This window comes from Nymphalis io, chromosome 14 (assembly GCF_905147045.1).
Source record: "Nymphalis io chromosome 14, ilAglIoxx1.1, whole genome shotgun sequence".
Lineage (NCBI taxonomy): Eukaryota > Metazoa > Arthropoda > Insecta > Lepidoptera > Nymphalidae > Nymphalis > Nymphalis io.
Window position 1 is genome coordinate 12,092,295 of NC_065901.1, and position 19,143 is coordinate 12,111,437.

Below are 19,143 nucleotides of genomic sequence, written 5' to 3' on the forward strand. Positions count from 1 at the left end.
GTACTAGGTAGATTTTACTTGGTGATAGGGGTTTGTAAGCTCGTCTGGGTAGGTACCACTCAATCGTCAAAAACCCATCTTATTAAGTAATGATCTCCTGTTCTATGTGAAGGGAATTTGTGATATTGTGTCATTGGCTGATACATCCTTACTCTTTAAAGTTGACAGGGAGGGACTAAATAAAAGCTGTGACTTTAACATTAGCGAAGTTTACCGTTGAATAGAAGACACGTATTTTTGTTTCTCCTTTTTTTATTTAAGGAATAAAATATCTAAAATTCTCAGGAAGAATTATTTAATTTGGGACGTTATGTATTGTGTGTATTGTATTAGTTAATGTGTGACGGTTGTAAGCGATTGTAAGAGCACCTTCATTAATACGTATATGAATTCATATAAATAATTCTCAAACAATAATATGGCTAGCGAACATAACCGTAACCGTAACAGCCTGTGAATGTCCCACTGCTGGGCTAAAGGCCTCCTCTCCTCGTTTTGAGGAGAAGGTATTGGAGCTTATTCCACCACGCTGCTCCAATGCGGGTTGGTGGAATACACATGTGGCAGATTTCAGTGAAATTAGACACATGCAGGTTTCCTCACGATGTTTTCCTTCACCGTATAGCACGAGATGAATTATAATCACAAATTAAGCACATGAAAATTCAGTGGTGCTTGCCCGGGTTTGAACCCATTATCATCGGTTAAGATTCACGCGTTCGTACCACTGGGCCATCTCAGCTTTAGCGAACATAAGAATAACAAATTATATGTTAAATAAAATGACATCATTGTACACTTTATTCAAGTAATCGTTTGCGTTTAGTATGATTAAAGTTCTTTACTTAAATTACCTCCCAAGTGTATGAAGAGAATTAACCTATTTTAAGAGACGATGGACGAAAGTTGCTGCTTTTAACAATATCACTAGTGGGTTATACTTACAAGAAACAATAATAATTGAGTAACCGCTTATTTATTTACAGTAAATACATCGAAAAGAACTTAAAATTGATTGAAAATATTTATCAATATTCCCGTAAGTACCAACAGAGCAGAAACAATGGGAGCATTGCTCATATTTGTCTCATTGGATTTTTCCCTCACAAAGTACGGCAGGACGTCGAGGGGAGCTGGATAATTGTAAATCCAAATTGGACCTTCGTAAACCTTATCAGGGTTGCCCTCTTCTAACCAAGTTCCTACTGGAAGATATACGTCTCTGGAAGTTGCACCTTCATTGAATATCGGGGCAACTAAAATGTTCTCGCCCAGGAGATACTCTGCAAATAATTGTGTTTAAATCAAATTATTTTGTTATTTTTCTAGTCATTTTATGTTTTTTTTTATGTTACAAGTAGGTGGACGGGAAAATGAGCCACCTGATGGTAAGTGTCCACGACCGTCCATATATATTGGCGACGTAAGAAATAACTACAGTTCTTACAAAATCGCACTACTGCCTTTTTTCCCTTCCTTTTCGAGGTTTTACTTTTCGATGTTCTGTGTGGAAAACCTGGGTTAACCCTGGGTTATAGCATCACGGAGTCTGGACATTAGCACTGTGTGCTTCGCTATCAAGTAAAGCCGTTGGTCCTGGGCCTGAACTCTTCCGGACATTTACCGTTACCGGGAATTACCGTTCCATCGGATTATGAGATTGGGGGATAAAGACCACACTTGTGTTTGCGTACACACTTGTGCACCATAATATCTCCCACATAGTTGGCTAGTCTCTCCTGAGAATGGTATTATTTATATTTTACCATCCCATATTCTGAGCGCTTCTTCATCTGTAGGATCTATCCACCACAGTGGCGCGTTGACAGGGGTGCCGTTATCCACTGAGGCTTGCATTGCATCGTAAATATCCTGCGCATGCGCAGCATGGAGGTCAGTGTACTTTTTGCTTATGGTCACCGTCTGGAATTAAACATCGTTATGTAGACACATATATGATTATCATTGTATAACATACATACGTATGTAACGTATAATCATGTATTATTAAATTAAATATAGCGGTCAATAATATTTTTTTAAATGTCTCTATGGGATGATTATTTTATTTCGTGGAGAACAAATATTAATACCAAACTAAATATTGTTGCTTACTATATGATAGACCTAAGGTGATCAAAATAAAACAGTAATTTAATGCTAACTAACTAAAAATTTAATACCTCGTTATCAAAATTCCAAGGCACGTACGAGTACTGCATTGCAGGTAAGAATGTGTTCGCTTGCACCCATCGTATGAACAATTCCTTAGTCGGCAGATCGGCTTGGGGATGGTTGAGGTTATAGCCATTACCACCGATCATATCAGGCAAGACTAAAGTGTAACCGTTGAGGTTCATCTGGATGGTGGTGGTGACGATTGTGGGAAGACCATTGTTTAAGCCCCAGATGGAATCTCTGTCTACCATGCGAACGAAGATCGGGAGGTCTTGAGTTCTAAGAAATTTAATTAATCTTATTTAATACTAGCTAGCCGCCCTGGCTTCTTGGATAAATATATAATAATAAAAATCAAAAGAGAGAGGAATTTAAATAATACAGCAGTAATATCCCACAAACACGCTAACCCACCTACCCAGATACCACAAAGCCTTACCAAGTGTTTACGTAAAGGGGTTTTTACATTTGATGATAATATATGTGTTTAACTAATTTACCACAATTATATTAATTTGTATATTATAAGTTAATATACAGATTTTTACCTATATGCAGCACGAACTTCGATCATGTCTCCGAATCTTGCGCATGTCCTTACGTATGCGTCGACGATATTATGTGGGTGGAGATCGATGTCGCCATTTTGTACAGGGATCTAGAAAATTACCACATTAATATTCTAACCTCCCGTTTCTTAAGTACGGATTAAATATTTTATACAGACAAATTAAATATTTTTTTATTTAATCTGAATAATCAGTAATTTGGTTATATTTATTAATTTTACTTTGTAGCAAGTATGGTGAAAAGTATTATTATATGAATATTTTGGGGCAAAAATAATTTTATATTCAAATTTATTGAGTTTTTCTATCAGCAGTTCAGAGTTTATGAGTTGTCATTGTTAATACAGTTTTTTCTCGATAAACACGCATAGCCTTGTTATTGGGCCTGAACTCTTTCCGTTGTCCGGATGTCGTCATTGGAGTAAGAGTATTAGAGTTAGGGAATAAAGAGTGAACTTGTGTTTGCGCACACACTTATGTACTAAATGATGTCCTGTGTAGTAGTCTAGTCTTCCTCAAGATTGACCGTCTTGGCCAAACTCAGGAGGGTAACAGAATCTCCTTTCTGTCGCTAACTTACCTGGGGCGAGAAACTGCTCTCACCAGCATCAAATTTAATACTATCAATGTGATAAGTGTCGATGAGATTCTTAACACGGCTGTACCACCATTCCGCTGCAGCTGGGTTAGTAAAGTCCACCAGACCCGGAATAGAACCATTCGGATTCCACCAGTTTGCTTCTGGCGTACCGGCCTCATCTAGCACTAGGTACCTGGAGGATTTATTCATATATATTGTTAAATAATATACGAAAATTCTTTCTTAACACTAACACTAACAACACGGTTTAAGTGCCTTTATTGGCGATGGAGCGCTGGGTCAATTTTCATCAAGAGGACAAGAATTGCGATTAAATAGGTAGTATTCTTATTATATGTTTTTTCACCATAGTAGATTGTGCAATAAACTGAAAACTTGAATAGTGAAGTGTGAAAAACTAAGGGTGTTTGTCTGAATTTAAACCACTGTTGGTACGTCACAAGCATTCGACTTCGAAACTTACGAACCATTATGGAGACCATACGCTTTGTAGAAAATTTTACTCACTGTAAACAATGACTATTTTTTTAACAAAGTAAACAGGCTTTTTATGGTATAGTCATTAAATAAATTAGAGTTAAAAAAGTTACCCATTAGACAGAGCTTCGGAATACCACGGATCACAGTCGCTGTTAATAAACGGATGAACCCAAATCGTCACACGAAAACCTAAAGCCTTGATCTCCTCCACCAAATGCGTAAGATTAGGGAACTTTTTCATATCAATTTCTAAAGAACCGTAACAAATTTCCCAAAGATCATCAATTTCAAGTTGCGAATCATTGAATCCACTCGCTCTAATTTCTGTTGCGAATTCCATAACCTTTTCTCCGGTAATGTTTTGGGAGTACTGAGCCCAAGTCGACCAGATTGGATGTTGAACCATTTTAAAGTCTGGGAGTCCGGTCGGCTTACCCAAATAATTGGCAACAGCGTGTTGGTGGGCTTTTTTCACATCAGGAAGGAACCAAATGTCATAAGACAGCTCGGTATGGTTTCTTCTGGTCGAGTATGGGTCTGTTATTTGAGCACCGAAGCAAATATGGTTGGGTTGGATTGAATTGTAGTCCACAAATAATGGCACTTGTGGATGTACATAGATGTACTCTCCGGCGGAGTTGAGCCAGTATCTCTCGACAATCGCTCCATTGTCTTGTTCTTTCGAGACGTAGGCGCTGTAATTTTGCTGAGCTTTTTCTATTGGGTACACTTGATTTACTTGCATCGGACCTCCATACCAATGATTGCTTCCTAAAACCATAAGCTTTGATTTGAAATATTCTTTATATAATGCGTAGTTTATTACGGTATAATGAATAACCATTACAATATATAAAAGATAAATATGGAGCTGAGCCCAGTTACCACAACACGTGAATCTTAACCGTAGATTACGGGTTCAAACCCTTGGCACCATTAAGTTTTGGTTTGCTTAATTTGTGTTTATAATTATTATTTATATCGCCTTTGGCGGTGAAGGAAAACGTCGTTACGAAATCTGTATGCGTCGGATAAAATTCTGCGACATGTTTATCTACCCACCCGTATTGGAGTAGCCTGGTGAAATAAGGCCCAAATCTTATTCTCAAAAAGATCAGCTATTGCTTAGAAGTAGGACTGTGAACAAGGCATGACAAAAAATTGCCAATGTGAACATAGTTTGCAGAAATAGTAAGACAGTTACCGAAATTGAAACAATCTTCAAAACGAATAAGATCTTTCGTGTCCCATTTAATCTTAATGCCTCTTGCTTGTGCCAAGTCGTCGTATACGGTATTTAAGGTCAGGTTTGTATTGCCCATCTGGATGAGAACTCCTCCTTCCACCTCCTCGGATACGTACACGGAGTACAGAGTGCGGCCTATGTGACCGTAGACTGTTCTCTCATCTCCTGAAATATATTATTGAATTATTAAATAATAAAATACAATACGTATAATTTTTTTTTGTAATCATTATTAATCCCGATAAGTTTTGATTGTCTTAATTTATTTACGCGTAAGTATCAAAAGTTGTAGAACGGTATACAAAATACTCAACTAACGTTTACCTTATTATTAATGGTCACTGAGTTAACTTACATGACTTTGATCACACTCGGTCTTGACGCGGATTCATAGATAATACATGAAAGATATCGAGATGAGATCATGGAACAATTTTAGTACTTTTAATAGTTTTGACATATTCGTAACAGTTTGTATTAGTAATATAATTAAATATTGGGATTTCAGTCCACTTTGTAAAGATTTGCATACTCTATATGGCGGATTGTGGCGATTTATCTTTATGTTTGAAACACTTATCTCTATCTACAATCATGCAAACGGACGATTTGAATTTGAATTTAACTTACAAAACCCTCAAAGTAATATATAACTTGTAAAAGCCGGTATCGATATATCTATATATATATCGATTGTCAATAAAATAGTTTGTTGTTGAACAGAATAGTAGTTGATGTGCTGCAGCGAAATCTACCGTTGAATTTGAACAAAGTATCAAAAATTTTTCCTTTAAAAAATTAGTGTACATGTTAAATTTTATGGAAATCGTTCAAGTCTCAAGTGTATATATCAACATACTTATTTACCTATCTAATATAATGATTTTCTGTATTGGTTCATAACGATTGCATAAATATAATGTTACAGCATGACTTTTTATTTTAATAAGATTAGAGAAAGGTATTTCCACACTTAAGCAATGTTAACAGGTACTTAAATAGCTTATATGTTTCTAAGTGGTATGTTTATTTGACTATGGTAGGGCTTTGTACAAGACCGTCTAGTCCGTTATCACTCAGTCATTAGATATTGTACCACAAAACAGCAACATAATATAGTTGCGTTCCGGTTTGAAGGGTGAATGTGCCAGAATAACTACAGACAAGAGATATAACATCTTAGTTCCCAAGGTTGCTGGCGCATTGGCGGTGTTGTGCTGGTTAATATTTCTTGCGTTACCAAAGAAAGTGGTGACCACTTACCACCAAGTGGCCCATTAGCCTGTCTACCAGGTGGGTAGGGTTAACATAAAAGAACACAAATGATACATATATTCGAATACACTTTCACAGATCACTTATTACTTAATAATTTTTAAATGTTGTATTTACAATATATAACCTAGACCTCATTTAAATGCGCCGTTTAAATAAAAATCGATCGATGATAAAATAGCGATGACTAGATTAAGATGCTTTTTTATCTTAGTCTAGCCATCGCCACTTGATCCGTTTTGCAACAAAAGTCTATTTAACGTCTTAATAATGCACCATACTTTTTATTTAATATTTTCCTTAAGTTTAGCTTACTTTATAGAAGCTACCCTTGGTCAGGTTAGGTGTTCAGGTACGCATGCGATCGAGCTAAGCGCAACAATTACAACAACCGACACCTCAGTAAAAAATGGATAACAAAACGTTCAAATGCTTTAAATACCGCGTTCACTATTGAAATTGTATTATTGTGATTTTAAATAAAGTTTGTAACCTATTTGCGTTACTGATAAATATCGCCAGATCCCAAAATTTAAGTTCAGTCCGGGTCGTGACCAAAAATTTATCGAGTAATGAAGTTGAGAGTGTTGAGTCTCCGTTAAGAATTGCCGCCGTAGCCGTAATCGGTTAGGAAGATTAATAATTGGCTCCATTTTACTTACCTTTGGTTAAGACGAACTGGAAGCCGCCAGTCAACAGCGGTTCAAGAGTGAGATCTACATCATCAGCGCGTAATGTTATATCCGCCGAGAATGCCCGATTGGTTAACGTTAGAATACCTGTTAAAGTGTCATTTTGATTTTTTAAGCATTTCCATATTTTAAGCCAACACATTTTAGCCGAAGACTGCGGCTTCAAGCGGGTGAGTAGCATCGGTTTTTTATGTGATTAGTTATCTAATTCATTTCGTGCTCAGCGGTGAATCAAAAATTGAAAACATAGTGGTGAAATCTGGATGTGTCGATTAATCTGCCAAATCTGTATCCACCAACGCGCATTGAAGTAAAATAAATATAAATATTAACAATTAAAGCAATTAACCTAAAATTAGTTAATTTTAAACAAATCTTTGTACACTAGATAAAAACAAAATTGAGTTTATTTAAATTTCATTTGCTTATAACTTTCTTACGTTAAATAGAATTAGTTGTCAGGAAAAGACAATAAAAAAACAGTTTCAAAATTGCACTGACGAAACAGTGTGATGTGACACAAAATGTAGTTTTACGCTTTGTAAAATAAATCATTTTTAATGGTTATTTATTTGATAAGTGCCTGAAGAAAGCGAAACAGCATTATTTGATAACGCTGGTTGGCTTTACTTCTGTTCTGTTTTCTTTTTCAAAATCTTACGATCGGAATAAGCAGCTATGAATATCTTACAGAAAAGATTTAGTGGAACGGAAATCGTTCAGCAGCGATCATAAACGTGACTTACGTATACAAAGGTATTATCACATACCACATCTGTTTTGTCTGATAAAACTACAAAGTAACATCAATTTAATATTAATTTACGATTAACTCTAACAATATAACTAAAACAATTACCCAGAAGTATCCCTAAGACCGCCATCACAGTTCACACAGAATCAGCCGTTTAACGTTGACTGTTATCCAAAACCTTGTGATGATATCAGAAATAGCCAATTGTTTCATCTGTTATCGGACTCTCAAGATTTCTTTTTGTTTAGATAACCGCCATAGTCCCTTCTGTGTATGAGATAATTTTTCAAGAAAACAATTGTCGATTATATATGTTTATTTGCAGTAATCCGATCTGACCTTATTCGTTTTAATTTTAATTTTTACGTGGTGGTAGAGCTTTGCGTACCAGTCTGGATATGTACCACCTATCAGATATTCTACCGTAACTCATTCATATTCGGTCGGAAGGGTTAATGAGCCAGTAAAACTTCAGGCACAAGGGACATAGGTAATATCATAGTTCAGAAAGCCGGTAGCCTAATGGCGATGTAAACAAAAATATATTTAGCGGTATAAAAATATAGTAAAATAATATTATAGTGATATTACAAAAAAATTGACAAACGATAAACATTAAATAAAATGAAAAGTATAACACTTAATACGGACCCCTTGCGTTATTCCCTAGATATTTTTACAACATTTTCGTAGTTAATTTCAATTTTTAAATGTGCATTGAAATATATTTGATATAAAAGAAGAAAATTTGTTCGATAAGGTTTTTGACAGACTATAGTTTAACAGAGTTGATAATTAATATATTATTGAATCCAAATATTCATTCACATGCTAAAGATGAATCTATGAGTACAGTACTTTACACAGTCGGAAACTTAGCAGCCATGTCAAATATATTCCGATTTTAGATATTTAAGTCAGTTTAAATTATGTTAAATTAATAATATTATTTATATTTGATACATGTACTTTAAATTTAATATAATATTAATTGTATTAATTGTATAATGTTGATAATAATAATACGTTTAGAAATATATCTTGGAAAATACATATTCATTCGATTTTTCATCGGTGACAACATACGTAGATCTGATAAGCTACAATAGCTATTGATAAGATATCATTCAATAGTTATTGAACCATTTATAAGTGGTTATAACCATTATAGGTGGTATATATAGGTATTATAAATATATATGTTTATATTATTGAAAATTACACTTTTATTCTTGTATAGAGCACTTATCATAACTCCCTGGAATCAAATTATTAATTTCATACAATCAGTGGTAAAATAGACGGAAAACCGCTAAGATACAATGGGAGTCAAAAAAAATAATTGCCTAACAGAACAGGTTAAATTAAAAAAAATTAAGTTAAAGCTGAAGTTGAATTTAAAGCAAGAGTCTAATTAGCTTTAAAATCATATGAAACGGAAGCAACAATATTGCAGTTAAAAAAATCCTGATTATTCAAGAAATAAAACGACTAACGATAAGAATCAATAATTTCTCTCCCTAAACTCCCTCGTAACGTCCGTTTAATTTATTTATTTATTCAGGAACACAAACAGTATATACATTAAAATTATAATTTTATACATTTTTAAGCAAGACACTCAAACATGTTTACACGGCATGCTATAATATTAATACAGTCAGGCGGCAATTCCTGCAAATTAAAATTACACATTAATGTAAATTACATACGTCTATAAGTCAGACAGTACTCATCAGATATTCTACCGCAAAACAGCAGTACTTGGTATTGTGGTGTTCTGGTTTGGATGAGCCAGTGTAATTACAGGCACAAGGGACATAACATCTTACTTCCAAAGGTTGGTGGCGCATTGGCGTGGTAAACGATGGTTAACATTAATTACAATACCAATGTCTTACAATATTTTTAAATTTTGGGAAATTTGGATTGAAAATGTCTAATATGTTACTGTGTTTTTAAAATTAAAAGTAAATCGTTGTAAGTGTGGTAAAATGTGACTATTGAATTATAATATAATGTTGAATCTTTCTTGATGCTTGTGTTTAGTCCGGCCGTGGCCGAAATCATCGGTCTGGAAGACGTCATAGCCATTAAATTTTCTTTTCTCGGTCAGTAAGGTAATAATGGAATGTTGGAATAAGAAAATTGCGTTTTAATAAATAGTGACCTAGCTTTACAAGGATATTAAAATTTATAAAGTGAAATTGGACAGGCCATCACGGTCTTACCACACAAAGCACAAGGAACATAATATCATAGTACCCAAAATTGGGAGCGCATTGGCGATGTAAGGAATGGTTAATATCTCTTATATCGCCAATGTCTATGGGCGGTGGTGACCACTCACCGTCAGGTGACCCATTGGCCAGCATAAAATCAACCGTATTAATAATATTCGGTAGTTTTATTTGAAAGGTATCACAGTACAGTACCGGTACTACCGTGTATCCCAAACAATTGAAAAATTATTTGATAAATTATTTTATTTAAATAATATTTTATTAATTAATTATCGAACTATACAATTATTTATACATGAACGTAAAAAAAAATATTTCAAAATTATTACTGAATATAAACTAACAGGGGTGACCACTTACCACCAGGTGTATCATTTGCCAGTCGAGAAGCATAACCATGCTTTTACTCTTAAAAATTAATGGAATATATAGAATTGCTTTAGTATATTATATTTTTGTAATTACCTACAAAACATGCTAAGATACACCAATCAGGACCTAACCTTGATAGATAAGAGTAGTGTAACACAATCGTGTCCTTATAAATAAAAATTAAAAAAAAAAACAAAATAATATTAACTTAAGTCTGTATTTCAGTCATTATTAAATTATTAATAAAAAAAAAACCGTTTAATTTTAGTTGATCAATTAATTTATTTTACACTAATCGATCCATTACTTTTGTCATACGACCATTTGTTTTTGTTTTTTTAATTTCGTGTCATCGGCTAACGTAGTCCGTTGTAGTTGTTATATAGTCTGTGGATTTTGGTTTCTATATAGTTTAGTCTTCAAGAGTGAAATAGGGCAGAGTGTCAAGCGGTGCTGGGTAATCTCTGAGCCAAATTGGGCCCTCGATCACTTCATTTGTTACTCCGTCCCGCCACTGTCCACGTGGTAGGTAGATGTCACGTGACACAGCACCTTCTTCTAGAACGGGAGCCGCAAGAATACGCTCTCCAAGGAGGAACTCTGGAAGAATGATATTATATATATATTTATGGGACAGGTACATTCCTTATATCGCCAATACGCCACCAACCTTGGGGACGAAGATGATATGTGTTAAGGATGAGATATTAACCCAGTGGTAGATTTATAACAATCAATAAGTAAGTGTAACGTTTCTATATTGGATGCAGATTTTTTACTTTGACTTGAGTTTGACTACGTCCCTTGTGCTTATAGTTACCCTGGCTCACTCGCCCCTCAAACCGGAATGCAATAATACTAAGTATTTCTGATTACAATATCTGATGAATGGGTGGTACCTACACAGACGGGCTGGCACAAAGCCTTACCACATAGTATATAAATAATTAACATTAATATATTCTATAAATGGATTTAATTGTTGAGTTGCCATCAAGGTGTTGAGGGCTCGAGAGAGCTTGAGAGTGGACATTGATTAGTTATACTTATGTTAATATAATATAAGCTTTGGTACCTACCACTATTTCTTCTAATCGTATGTAATCGTATAATAATAAATCGTACCGATAAAATAAACTCAAATGGCTTTTTAGGAGCAATGATTGTATACAATTATACATTAATATCTTGTATAAAATAAATATAAGTCCCACCATCCCACACGGCGAGGGCGTCTTCATCGGTGGGGTCGACCCACCAGATGGGAGGATTGACGGGCGCGCCCGAACGCACCGACTCCTGCATGGCCGCCGCGATCTCGTCAGCGAATTCCGCGTGCAGCTGTGTGTAGCGCCGGCATATTTCTACCGCCTGGCATTTTAATTTTTAAAAATAATATGTAGCTATAAAATGCTCATGGTAATATTCATTTGCTATATAGGAACAGGTGTTTCCGGTCCCTCGCAAAGTATCTTACGGGGTTTACCTTCTCTAAATAATTACTGGTTAATAATAATTTAGAGATTTATATACTCCTTTAATGGCCAAAGGGATGCCAACGTTAAGAGTTTTAAAACAGGTAGTTTAGTCATTGTATGTCTATGTACAAAAGTAGCCGAGATGGCCTAGTGGTAAGAACGCGTGAATCTTAACCGATGATCGTGGGTTCAAACCCGGGCAAGCACCACTGAATTTTCATGTGCTTAATTTGTGTTTATAATTCATCTCGTGCTTAACGGTGAAGGAAAACATCGTGAGGAAACCTGCATGTGTCTAATTTCATTGAAATTCTGCCACATGTGTATTCTACCAACCCGCATTGGAGCAGCGTGGTGGAATAAGCTCCAAACCTTCTCCTCAAAAGGGAGAGGAGGCCTTAGCCCAGCAGTGGGACATTAACAGGCTGTTACTGTACAAAAGTATAAATTGTTGTTGAATACTTGATGTGCTTGCTCAAATCTATCAATACAGTGCTATTTTTGAGGTTTTAATTCTAATTGAGAACATATAATATTGACTAAACTACAAACCTCGTCATCGTGATCCCATGGAACGAACGAGTATTGAAGAGTCGGCATGAATACATTAGCCTGAAGCCACCTCACGAACAGTTCCTTGGAAGGCTTCGCGTTGTATCCATTACCACCGATCATGTCGGGCAGAACCAACGTGTAGCCGTTAAGGTTCATCTGCAGGAGGGTGGTGACCAGGGTAGCGAGGCCATTGTTGAAGTCCCATAGAGTATCTTTATCAACCATGCGGATGAAGACTGGAAGGTCTTGAGTCCTGAAGTATTGTTGGTAGAACATTAGACGGAGGAAGTTCCGAAGTTCAAATGTTTATGTAAAATTGTCAATAAAAAATGTTACCTCATTCCAGATCTGACCTCGATCATAGGACCAAACTTGGCGACGGTCCTCACGTAAGCTTGAACAATGTTTCCAGGGTGCAAATCAATGTCTCCATTTTGAACTGGGATCTAAATAACAATAAATATTGCTAATATATTCATAATAAAAAAGTTCATAACAAAATTACAAGCAAATGTCAATATTGCTAAATACTTAACCAGGTGATCCAAAAGTCAAAATAAATTACCTGAGGCGACCAGCTAGATTCTCCAGCATCGAACTTCAAGCTGTCAATATCATAAGTGTCAATCAAATCTTGTATTCTCGTGGTGTACCATTCAGCAGCTTCAGGGTTGGTGAAGTCGATATAGCCGGGAACTGATCCATTGTTGTTCCACCATGTCGTGTCTGGGCTACCTTCTTCGTTGAGGACTAAGTAGCTGTGGAATGTTTATAAAAATATATTATATCTATTATATATTATAAGTATTTTATATAGCTTCATAGGATAGCTAATAGATGGGTATATTTGTATTAAGATAAAAAAATGGGCTAAATGCTTGTCGGCCACGCGCAATGTTGGGTTCCGTAGTTGCCTATCATAGTAATGGGGACAAAGAGGAGGGTATTTTGTTGTATCATACTAAAAACTAAAATAACATTAACGGAATTAATTTATTAAGGGTTATGATTTTATTCTTGTGTATATTTTTACATGATACATATTTACTTCCTGTTTTACAGAACTAAAAACGTTATATCAGTAATTTTCAATGGAATTTGTACGACTATCGTACATTTTATAAGTTGGGCGATTATTATTACTCGTAAAGCCGTGATAGTTTTCTTTTCACTAAAAAAACTAACTGTTAACTGTTAGGCCTTAGAACAACGTTGGTATTTCTCAATAAAATATGTCTGTTATGAAATTGACTATTTTTTACCATTATATTTATGTGCATCAGCGCGCGCGAAGAGTTATTGATCCGGCGCTTAATCGCTCTTCACGAGAGTTAAATTGCCGTTCCAACAGGCTATGAGAATAATTACCATGAGAGGCATCTGTGTTTGTGCACAGACTTTCATACTATATAATTCTCTCGTGAAACCAATCACCATGACCGAAATCGAATCGAACCGATTAAGAGTATATTGGATATATTTATATATTTTAAAATAAATCTTATTTCGATTATTCGATTTTTCATTTACTTACCCTTTTTCTAAAGCTTCCGAGTACCAAGGATCGCAGTCCTTGTTAATGAAGGGGTGAACCCAAATAGTCACTCTGAATCCGAGGCCCTTGATATCTTGAATTAGTTTTTTAAAGTCAGGCAATTTCCTTTCATCAACGGTAAGGGAACCGTAGCAAATTTCCCAAAGGTCATCGATTTCAAACTGAGCATTTGGAAATCCACTGTCGTTGATTTCATTTGCAAATTCCCAAAGGCTGTTCTGGTCGATTTCTCTGGAGTATCTTGCCCATGTAGACCATACTGGGTACTGAATCATTCTGTAGTCAGGAATCCCGGAGGGCTTGCCAAGGTAAGTGTCGACAGCGTGTTGGTGGGCTTCTTTCGCGTCATCGAAGAACCAAAGGTCGTATTTGAGAACATTTCGCGTACGCTGCGTTGAATAAGGCGTTGTAACTTCAGCTACGAAGCAAATGTGGTTATCGAGAATATTGTGATGATCTACGAAAAGAGGTGCTTCCGGTTGAATGTAAATATACCAGCCCGCTGAGTTGACCCAATATCTTTCAGACACAGCGGAATTATCATCTTCTTTAGATATTATAGAGTATTTCTGCAGCTTAGACTTCTGAATCGGCCAGTATTGTTCTTTTTGTTCCGGACCTCCGTACCATTGTTTCGTACCTATTTTTTCAAAATTATTAGATTATATAATTAAAAATAATAGTAGGTAATACTATATAATTTAAAAAATATGCTTTAAATTTTGTATTTAATCTTACTAAAGTTATAACAATCTTCGAAGATTTTGTCGCTGGGTCCTTCCCAAGAGATAGTTACTCTGTATCCGCCGCTGGCTTGGTCACGTCCTTCAGTGATTTCGAAGGTAACATCTTCATCAAGAAGATTTGATTTACGTCCGATATGCCCAAGAAGGAGGCGTTTCGAATCTGCGAAAGAATATAAGAGTGGTTTATGATGTGGTGATATTTAGTTGCAGTGGTGGTAAAGGAATCTAACCAACCACGGATTGGCGTTCGGCAGGTTTGTTGTGATGACTCCATAATGACTTCTTTGGGTTGAGACCAGACGATGTATAAATTTAAGTGTATATGATTATTAAATAAATATTTTTTTATGAAATAGGCTAACTACAACGTTCCTCGCCGGTTTTTTTTATATTCTGAATCGATGATGGCTTTTAAGTTATCTTGAAAAATTACGATTGAAATGCGCTTGTAAGAAATATTCTTGACTAGTTTTATTTTTATTTTAGACTTGCTTGGTGTTTGTATCCGTTCGCAAGTTGTAATTACCGATATAGTCATCGGACTAATTACGGAAAATGGAGTAACCCTTTAGAAATAACAGTAACAGCCTGTTAATGTCCCACTGCTGGGCTAAGGCCTATATACAGAGACTAAAGACCAATTATAACAAATAATACATGTATAAAAAAGATCTATTGCGTTGTCAAAAATATCTTTAAAGTATATACGAAATAAATTAGAATATTTCTTATATAAGACTTCAGCTCCAGAATACTATCAAATTATATACACTAGCGAAGCCGTAGGGTATATTAATCACAGAAAGTAGATTAGGGATTTTTATTCTGTATTCACATTTCAAAAGATTAAAATAATATTAATATTCTCTGTATGTTAGCCTTTTTGTTTATTATAACAATAATTGTTTCTCGTAAACAATTATAAAGAAAAAATCATAACAATCGTGAAAACAAAAAAAAATTTGGCCTTTGTGAGATGCCCGGCTATTGTTAAGCTTCGAAATTGATGGTTATTGAATGAAAACATAACATTGCTATGTTATCTTATTATTATACTAAGTAAAAGAAACCCGATTAATAAGTATGAACTAAAATATATTGATAAATAGTGTTTCGTTAATATAATAAATATATGTTTTTTATTATTATTATTATAATATACACTCGGGAGTACGGAGAGACGACGGACGAAGGGTATTACTGCAAGCGTTCGTCACGCCGTTTGCCGGGACACGAGTCTTACCCTTACTTAGTACTTAGTACCACGTAGTAGTGCTAGTGGGAACATTAATCTTAGTCCTTAAGATTGTTCGCGCAATGTCTACGGGCGATAGTGATTATTTATTACTGGTGGTAGGGCTTTGTGCAAGCCCGTCTGGGTAGGTACCACCCACTCATCAGATATTCTACCGCAAAACAGCAATACTTGATATTGTTGTGTTCCGGTTTGAAGGGTGAGTGAGCCAGTGTAATTACAGGCACAAGGGACATAAAATCTTAGTTCCCAAGGTTGGTGGCGCATTGGCTATAAGCGATGGTTGACATTTCTTACAATGCCAATGTCTAAGGGCGTTTGGTGACCACTTACCATCAGGTGGCCCAAATGCTCGTCCACCTTCCTATTCTATAAAAAAAAAAAAATTACCATCAAGTAACTCAAGTCCTATTTTATAAAAAACAAAACCCAAGACAATAGAAGTTTCATGTAATAAATGCCGTTGGATGTACCTGTAACGGCTATGACATTGAAGCCAATATCAGTTTCTTCTAATTCAAAATCGCGGGCGGTCGGCTTTCTAGGCACAGCGCCTAGAACCACAGCTAGTCCTGGAAATTAATATTGAACATTTAGTATTATTTAATCGTGATATTTAGAAAAGTTGAAAGACATATAATAATATAAATAAATCTTTTTCAAATACAGACACAGAATATCTTGGCGTTGACGCCTATAATCGAGGACAGAAATACCTTACCTTGCTTAAAAAAGAAGCAACGTTTGTCAAAGCTCGTTAAGATTTCATTTTAAATTGTCAATATATCTTATTCATTATTTTAGAAGAGTAAATTTAAAGAACTCTTCAATATCATTCTAAAAAATATTTACATATAAATTTACATCGTATTATAAACTTTATCAAAATTGCATTAAAGTTCTTATTTAACTTAAACGTCAGCGTAATTTATAACTTCGAGTTTGACTTCACTATTGTTTGATTTGTTTAGTTGTAGTATTAGATATTGGGGATTTTCAGTTTTATATTATTTATATCTGAGTAATGTTATGTAATCATAAATCATAAATAAATTGTATATTTTTTTGTATACTTTTAATTTTCCATTAATGTATTTAGTATTTACTCATATTTCTTGCTTTAGAATTTAAATTGTTCAATAATGTTGGTACGATATACTCTAAAATACTTATCCACTCATCAGATATTCTTCCGCAAAACAGCAGTACTTGGTATTGTTGTGTTCCGGTTTGAAGGGTGAGTGAGCCAGTGTAATTACAGGCACAAGGGACATAACATCTTAGTTCCCAAGGTTGGTGGCGCATTGGTGATGTAAGCGATGGTTAACATTTCTTACATTGCCAATGTCTAAGGGCGTTTGGTGACCACTTACCATCAGGTGGCCCATATGCTCGTCCGCCTTCCTATACTATAAATATATATATATATATATATATATATATATATATATATATATATATATATATATATTTAAATAAATTAATATGTAAAAGAAATACAGCCGCCCTTTTCCGAGTGAAAGACAGAGTGACAACTGTCTTTCTCTTCCATATGTTCTATATATACTTATTCCGTATTGTAATTATTCTTTAATATTTAAACAGAAATCACATTATTAAAGGTACTACCATTGGCTCGGTGATAATGCGCTACATACCAATTTCGTTTTCTATTCTTAATGAAAACAATTACACAATAGATAGGTGTACAAACAAAGGTGCGGTTTATATTTCCCTAATTTCATAGTTGGATGGGATGATTACAGAAGATATTAGGTACAGAAACAACGGCTTTATTTACTTTACTTATTTTTCACTCCTAAACTCAACTACATCAGTAGTTAGTAGAATAGTATTTCTTCTTGACTAAATTTCCTATTTTAATATTGCTACGGAATCTTGGGGTCACCAGCTTCACATATATCCATAGACAGTTAACTTTTCTTTAATTAGCAGAAGTTCTCACAATTATCGCAACAAAAAAAAAACAAGTAGAAAGTAACCTTCAAAAACTACTCACCAGCCAAAAGCACTAACCACTTCATTTTGGATGGTGCCTATAAGCGGCCCGCGATGGAGACCGCCGTTTTATTATTTCCCATATCAACACTTATCTTTCCTCCTATGTTAACGGATAGCACATGACAGATTGACTTATCTCACAATCCCCAGTGGATATCACACAGGTTGATGAAATAAAATTGACGTTTTTATGCAACTATTATGCAACATTTTTTTTTTAGTTAGCATAATAAAATTTCAAGTTAATTCTTATATATAATAATTTATTCAAAAAAGGCATGTAAATATTAAAGTCTCATATATACCGCATTATTATAAAAAAGAGCAAAATAAAGCGACATAAATCAGAATAATTCAAGGGCTCTAACTTAGGTTAACGGCTAGAACACTGAACCGAGTTTGATGAAATTTGGTATGATGCAAGTTTGATCTCCGAGGAAGGGACATAGACTATTTTTTTATAACAATCCCTCCCCCATGACACCCATATCTACACTTTACATGCATTACATGCGGGCAAAGCCACAGACGAACAACTAGAAAAAAATAATTTCATTAAAAATTATATATCGTATAATTTTAATGACAACGAATAAATTTATTCCATTCTGTATAAGAATTAAGATAAATTTCAAAAATGTTTTAGCATTGTTGTCCATTTAAAATCCGTACCGTTTCACTATCAAAGTGTTCCGTAGTTAGTCAAATCGATAAGATACAGTCATTTATATCAAGTAGTTTGTTTACTCCTTTACATAATATTTATTTGCTTAGACGTATGACGTAGACAATGTATATAGTAATTCACCGAAACATCCCGATTTTATGAAATCAACGAATGCATTTTTTTATAGCAGGAATCCAAGAGTGCTGAAAAGGCCAATGGAAACGCATGAATCTTAATTGAAGTTCTCGGGTTCCTTTATTGCTTATCGACGTGCGCGGAGACTTAAAAATCTTCAAACACTTTCTACTTTGCTGGTACTGAAATTTTTTTGACGAAAAAACCGCAATAAATTTATATTGGCACGATCCGGCGTTTGAATCCAAGATAAGACCTGCAGCCTTATAAGCTAGCCACTAGACCGCAGAGGCAGTGGGTAATTTTATTATTTAAGTATG

General features: G+C 34.9%; 2 protein-coding genes across 2 annotated transcripts; both read right to left on the reverse strand.

Annotated features, from left to right (window-relative positions):
- Window positions 1–959: 959 nt before the first annotated feature.
- LOC126773222 (myogenesis-regulating glycosidase-like) lies at window positions 960–7,968 on the reverse strand. The gene is made up of 9 exons (XM_050493973.1): window positions 7,901–7,968; window positions 7,012–7,128; window positions 5,033–5,239; window positions 3,939–4,599; window positions 3,328–3,520; window positions 2,727–2,836; window positions 2,184–2,457; window positions 1,767–1,923; window positions 960–1,283 (listed from the first exon to the last, which is right to left on the reverse strand). The coding sequence occupies exons 1-9, from the start codon at window positions 7,923–7,925 to the stop codon at window positions 1,006–1,008; spliced, it is 2,022 nt and encodes a 673-aa protein (XP_050349930.1). The 5' UTR covers window positions 7,926–7,968; the 3' UTR covers window positions 960–1,005.
- Window positions 7,969–10,695: 2,727 nt separating this feature from the next.
- Window positions 10,696–18,126, reverse strand: LOC126773225 (myogenesis-regulating glycosidase-like). Its single transcript, XM_050493976.1, has 9 exons — window positions 18,020–18,126; window positions 16,473–16,571; window positions 14,737–14,904; window positions 13,978–14,638; window positions 13,009–13,201; window positions 12,780–12,889; window positions 12,441–12,696; window positions 11,625–11,781; window positions 10,696–11,010 (listed from the first exon to the last, which is right to left on the reverse strand). Exons 1-9 carry the CDS (start codon window positions 18,042–18,044, stop codon window positions 10,823–10,825), a joined length of 1,857 nt encoding a protein of 618 aa, XP_050349933.1. The 5' UTR covers window positions 18,045–18,126; the 3' UTR covers window positions 10,696–10,822.
- Between the last annotated feature and the right edge of the window lie 1,017 nt (window positions 18,127–19,143).